The following is a 7095-nucleotide window of genomic DNA, read 5'->3' on the forward strand; positions in this document are numbered from 1 at the left end:
TTTGAATGCCACACATCTGATGTATCTAATGGGCCTAGGATTTTTAAATTGGGCTGCACTTAAGAAATTCTGCAGAGTTGGCCCAGTAAATCATAAGGAAAGCAAGGCTTCTTTTAGATAACATGGTACCCTTTATCCACGAGTATGCACAGTCATCAACTGTCAACTGAAATCATAATAATGTATACTTTATAAATATTTATAATTGAATTTCAAAACCTCTTAACTATGTCATGTTATCTTTACTGTCAACAGTTTGATTTAGTTTTTAAAATTATTTTAATGAAGATTCTTATTTATTATTTCTCTCCTCATTTCTCATTTATAATTATAAGTTTGTTTGATGTGCCTAATGTGTAATGAGATATTTAAAGTGATACAACCTTTTTGTGATTACTTTATAGTTCTTCTCACCTAGTCTTTTATGTCGTACTTTATTATATAGAGTATTAATATTTTCGAGATTTTTTTTTCTAAATTTCGTAGATATAAAATTATTGATAAATGTATCATATTAAAATTTCACGTTTCCGCAATAAATATCTTCTTTTCGAGGTGAAGTTCGAAAAATAACCTAGTAATCTAAAAAAGGGTTAAGTTTTCTATCTTCTTAGTTATTCCGCATCACATGTATTTTGTTCGTTTGATTTTTTTTCTTTTATAATTTGTACAATCGAGTGGTTCATATTTTTGTTGGAATATAAAAAAAAATGATGCATTTAATGCTTTTTGGATTGCTTCATTATTGGAATATATAAAAAAATTCGCAACTTTATTACACGCGCTCCTCAACTAGTCACTGATTCACTAGCGTACCAATTTATACCAATTTTTTAAATAAGTTATAAAACAACACAACTTGTGAGGATTGGCAATTAAATGTGAAAATCTTGGAACCATATATAGTGTTTTCTAAACAAGAAAAATATAAGTCAAGAAAGCAAAATGAAGAAAATCACACATCTGAGCAAGAATTCTCAAAGGCCTTCTTTACGAATACATTCCATCCCTTGTCAGCTGTTTCCCACCATGTTGCACAAATTTATTATTTGTATAGCATTTGATTATGACTTAATAATTGCCCCTGCTCGTAACCTGAAAAGCAAAACAAGTAGAAGAAATCAACCATGATCATTTTATTTAGAAGTGAAATTAAAAAATTTAAGTCAAGAAATCTTGAGAAATTCCCACCTCGAAGCCAACTAGCGATCTACAATAATTGGAATTTGTCAGAATGGAGCTGGTCGAGCCACACTCGCTATCTTTCAAGCTAGCACTGGATTTATCTAGTTTCACAGACCAAGGAAACTGGTACCCATTTACAGCCATACCAGCACTAGATGAACTTCTTTGCATCTTAACCCCTCTAGGTATATTTCTTCCTTCAATCGATGGCCGCCTTCTACTAGATTGTCTCTCCAGAGTGTCGGTTCTCTGTCTGGGTGCACTCTGCGAGCGTACCTTTGCACGTGATGACTCGGTATTTGCCATGTAATTGGGAAAATTGTAAGAGTAGTCAAAATTTGATTGGGGGCTGCTTTGAGCTGTGGTGAAAGAGAATTCCTCGAAATGGCCTGAATAGGCACGTGGACTCATCTCGGTTAGTGCTGACGGAGCGGGTGACATGGCACCGTAGTACGAAGAATAGCGATTTGCCTCAATTTTTTCACTGTGGTGTGAAACGGAGTAGCTCTTGCGGCTTTGTGTCTGGCTTCTTGTCTCAGCCATATCCATTTCAACAATCTTCTCTTCTCCAGCTCTATCCATCTCCTGTTGTACAGTAGTATTACCAGTTAAATTTGGGACTGTTACATTCTAACGCAGTGTCTGTCAAATCATGACAAAAAAGAAAGTGGGACACTACAAGTTTAATGGTTAGAGTTGACTTTTGGAGTTTGTGTGTGTGTGTGTGTGTGTGTTAATTTCCTTTTCGGATGGAAATGCAATACATTGAAGTTCTGAAAAACACAACTTTTACCAAATAAATTGGCAATGTACCAGTTTTCTTTTTTATATAGCACACAATCCTATGGAAGTATTGATACTTGAATTGTTTTCTTGGTATAATAATAAAGCAGAAGCTTAATTTTGACTTACATAAGATCGCCGGTGTCGCGGATGCTGGGGAGACGATCTCCGGCTTTGAGCTGGGTGCTGATAACTCTGTGTTTGTGCCTCATCGACCATGCGCATTCGCTGGACTCGGGCCCGGGCCTGGGCTGTGATTAGGGCCTGCATGCACCGCAGAGTTGCCGTCGCTTGCTTCCTTACCAAATGGCCTCTCACTAGTGCTTGTAACTTTACTAGACCTTTCAAGGCACATAATGCCTTCCTTGCCTGAATATTTATTCAAAAAAATATGCATGTCCATAAAAGGCCCATCAAAAGAATACTGTTCATTCAAACTGATAAAAAAAAAAGAAAAAAATGCAGAACCGACAAAACTTAATGTGTCAAGCTCTAAAATGGCGCCTAAATGATTGTCTCAAAATTTGGAGCAATTAAGGTATCAGGCGTTCTTTTCGCAGAGCAAATTGTTCTCCAATTATCTCTCTCCCAACAGTGTAATGGCACATATTTCATTGTTTTCTACTCGTTTTCGGCCTTCTATATAATCAAATCAACAAGAATTCAAACATATGCCCTAAGAAGAATATAATTCATACAAAATATATGTTTGATGATCATACCAGATAACCTCTGAAAACAGACTGGATCTTGGTTGCTGCCAAATCCTCAATAAAACTAGCTGTTCTCTGAGAACCCCGACCTGATGTGAAACGAATCACGGCCGCGGCCGCTTGTGCTGCAGCAATAGCCGCATCGGCAGCTGCTGCAGTTGCCACAGCCACTGCCATTGCGTGTCTATTTTGATCCATCTCGGCCTCGGCCAACCCAACACTCCCACCACACACACTTGAATCCGGAGAATGCAACGGCTTTGCACCTCCTTGTGTTGCGGTGCCGGTTGATCTCCTGAAGCTCCATCTCTTTTTCTCTTTTGATGGTGTATTTTGAGTTGGCTTGATCTCTGGCAATGGCTGAAGTTTATCTTTTTTTTCTTCATTTTTCTCTTCCTTTTTGCTTGATAGGAAGAAATTTCTCAGCCATTTGCTTGCCTTGCCCATTTGTTCTCGTCTCTGCTTCTTTTTCTTTAGTAAGGTCTCTGTTTTTGGTGAACAGTTGGGTAGCTTTCTTAGGAGTTATGGCAATGCTCCCTACTCCATGAAGTGAGAACATAAGTGTAATGCTATGTGATTTAGAAAGATAATTTGTGTTGTTTATTCAGCACTATTGTAGCTGCTACCAAATCTGCTCTGTTTTATTCTTCTGGTCAGTTACTTTTCTTAACCGAGCCTGCACAAATAAGTATGTAAAATAAAAAATAATAAATGTGCAAATATGATTAGCTAGTGATATACAATGCTAATGAAAATTTTAAGGATTTGATTAGTAGATCTATGAGGTGGAGTCACATGGTCTAAGTACAGGAGAAAATGACAGTGGAAGTTGTAATGGCTACCAAATTTGGTGGAAGTTGTAATGGCTACCAAATTTGGTGGAAGTTAATTAATCAGACCAAAGAATAAAGAAAAATAAAAATCGAATATACATGGCAGAAATAGTTCAAGAGAGATTAAATAAAGAAATAATAGAGATGAAAGAAGCCATGTGGAAGGAAGGGGGGTTGCTGAGAACATGCTATGGCATCCCTAGACCAACACCAGCACCATTTGGCTGTCAGCACGTAAATGTACTTCTGGTTCTGGGTCCCTTCATTATACCTCTGCACCTCTGTACAACAAGTCAACAATACAGTTGCCACAATAGGTAAAAGTTAGAAGTAAAATTTGATTGTAAATGATTATGATTTAGATGGACATATCAATTCAGTGCTAATTTTTCAGTCATTGATATAATTAGCTGTATGTTATATATAGGATGGAAACAAACTTCCAAATTTCGAAATCAATTTGTGTATATATCTAAACAAACAACAATTAACATGTCATGCTCATATTCATCATCATTTTTTTAGGTGTATTGTAATCATTTGGATTCTTTTTTATTTAGAAATAAATATAATGTTAAAATTAAAGAAGCACCGTTTGAGTGATTCTCAAAAAAAAAAAAAAAAAACAGATCCACTGAATTATCGGTACGGTATACCTATGGTCAAAAAATAAGTCTACCGTACCAATGACACGGTGAGTTTTTTTTGTTTTTTAAAACATCTGAACGGTGCTCCTTAATTCCATTTGAACATTTAAGTTTATTCTAAATTAAAAAAATCCCCTTGTCAAATTATATAAAATGATAAGTTATTTAGTAAAAAAAAAAATGCGCTCATGATAGAATATTCCAATAACATTTTATACAGAGAGCTTATAATAATAACACCGTGGGTCCGTGCATACGATGCATCATATAGATATTGAATCTAGACACGTCCGGAGTTTGTTGTGATTAAACACTTGGGGTACACACAATTAAAAAAAAAAAAAAAACACTTTTCTCTATACTTCCTTTTTCGGGTACACACAATTAAAAAAAAAAAAACACTTTTCTCTATACTTCCTTTTTCTAGTTGTGAAAAAGGTTGGAGACTTTGTGGAAAAGACACGTAAAATATGAGATTCTTGGTTTATGTATGATATGAAAGGGTAAGGCTACGGTGTTATGGGTTGCATAGAGGGCTACGGTGTTATGGCTCAATATTTGAGTTTTTAAAATTATAACGGTCGATTCGAATTGTTTATCTTGTTCTCCATATTAATATGTGTTTGGCGACTCATAGCTAAAAAAATCAAATATTTAAATGTTACAGAATTTTTTAGATCAAGTGATTTTCTATCTATCTAAAAAAATAGTTAAAAAAATTTCAAAAAATGTAAAATTTGGTCTCCAAACACATATTAATATGGAGAACAAGATGAACGGTTCGAATCGACCATTAGGATTTTGAAAACTCGAATATTGAGTCGTAGCACTGTAACCCTCTATGCAACTCATAGCACCGTAGCCTTACCCGATATGAAAAACATGAAAATCTAATAGAGTAATCTCTAACACTGTGCTTCAATTAGAGGTACGCGAGGGAGAGGAAGGAAGAAATACTGTATGGAGGAGAGTCTCTCCTCAGCCCGTAGCTGTCTGGTGATTTCTCCTGCTCCAGAAGAGGTGAACGAGAGAGAGAGCGGAGATAAAAGTTTATATAAAAATAATGTTATGTTCCTTCCCTTTTCTTTAATGAGAGATTTACCTCTCATTTCTGAAGCACACAGTCTAAGGAGAAACTTTTGGTTGTGTATTGTACTATTGTATACTCGAGTCAATTTTGGTAAATAACTTTCCATCAACGTGGAGCTCGAGCAAAGTGGTAGAGAGAAAGCACGGGAGGCCCATCCACGTGAAACTAACCATTAATTGAGATCATTGGCAAACCGAATCTGTACTAAAAAGGTTTCAGCCATCTTATCATGAAAATGTTGAAATGAGACTATTTCTATTTGAGCTAACGAGTTGTATACTGTATTAGGATCAAGGTTCTAAATAGCGTTTATCGCGTCATAGCGGGAAGCCGAAAAAAAAAGCTATAGCGAATAGCGTCACTATAGCGAAAGCTATGCCACATAGCGTTTTTTTATTTTTATAAAAATTATATCATATATTTGTACTAAATATCAACATTATCTAAGTCTCATAGAATAATAAATAACATCAAATTGATTAAAAAATTATAGTATTCATATTGAACCAATACAAAGTCCAAATTGCGACTCAAAATATCCATAGTATTACTAATATCATAAACTATCGATCTTTTTCTATTCAAAATATGTTCAGCATCATGACATAATCTATCTTTTTTCTATTTAAATTTCAAAATAACCTAGACATCATGGCATAATTAATTATCTTAATCTATTCAAAATATTCAAACTACCATATAGTAAGTATCATTTTGTTACTTTAAGAAATATCTTAATATATTTAATTTGAGCCTTTATTTAAAGCCCATATAAATTAAAAAAAAAAAAAAAACTCATGTTGCATAACGCGCTGTAGCTTCCTTATTTGATCTCATTTAATAATTAATAATTTTTTTTATCAAAATAATAATTAATAATTTAATATAAAGCTTAGTATGTCAATTATAAAAAAAAATCACGGTTAAAATCCAATCTGAGCCTTTATTTAAAGCCCATATAAATTGAAAAGAAAAAAAAAACAGCATGTTGCATAGCGGGCGCTATTTGCGCTACACGCTATGCGCTATAGCGGACCGCTATTACCGCTATAGCGTCTGTAGCTCAAATAGCGTGTTTTAATTGTATAGCGTAGCGTTTTGGGTCCAAAAACGCTATAGCGCGCTATTTAGAACACTGATTAGGATTATCTTTTGAATGTTTCAAGTCCAACCAACAACTAATTAGCATATAAAAGTCATTCCTAAAAAAAAAAAAAAACTAATTAGCATATGTAAATAAGTCAATGAGTCAGGATTCAATCACAATGATTAATTAGATAATATTCTTGAAAATATTGTTCAAATTAAATCACATAATTTTGTTGACATGTTGTTGGTCTTATAAATTAGTTTCATATCAAATTTTATATAATTTATATATTAGCTTATATTCCACAAAAGATTGTCGTATATATAGATCACTAAATTAAGTTATTAGTTGACTGACAAATTTACATTAAATTTTTATTGATTTACATATGTGTGCTATGCATAAAGTTTAGGAAATAAAATTAATTATGTGTTTTTTTATTATTATAAGAATTCTGTTGTAACTAGACCCAACTTTTCCTTTACATTAGGACGAAAAGTGTCAAAATTATTACAATAATATAACAAAGAACAAAAACACAATCACAATCACTCTCATGAATCTCCCTTCCCTCCCTTTGTTTATTTCAATCAAATATATTTTGTTTTCTTACATGTTTTTTTCAGTGAGACCAAGAGCCGAAATATATGCTAGCCCCTGCGCCTCTAGTTGGATACAAATCTCTTCCTTCCTTTTTTTCATTCTTTCTATTCTAACAATATATCTTTCCATACAAACAACTAAGAAACAAATC

At 33.9% G+C, this 7095-nt stretch overlaps 1 protein-coding gene across 1 annotated transcript; it reads right to left on the bottom strand.

Annotated features, from left to right (window-relative positions):
* Positions 1-879: 879 nt before the first annotated feature.
* Positions 880-3672, bottom strand: LOC144559638 (protein IQ-DOMAIN 19-like). The gene is made up of 4 exons (XM_078308724.1): positions 2691-3672; positions 2098-2337; positions 1192-1770; positions 880-1095 (listed from the first exon to the last, which is right to left on the bottom strand). Exons 1-4 carry the CDS (start codon positions 3126-3128, stop codon positions 1072-1074), a joined length of 1281 nt encoding a protein of 426 aa, XP_078164850.1. The 5' UTR covers positions 3129-3672; the 3' UTR covers positions 880-1071.
* Between the last annotated feature and the right edge of the window lie 3423 nt (positions 3673-7095).

This window comes from Carex rostrata, chromosome 9 (assembly GCF_964058835.1).
Source record: "Carex rostrata chromosome 9, lpCarRost1.2, whole genome shotgun sequence".
Lineage (NCBI taxonomy): Eukaryota > Viridiplantae > Streptophyta > Magnoliopsida > Poales > Cyperaceae > Carex > Carex rostrata.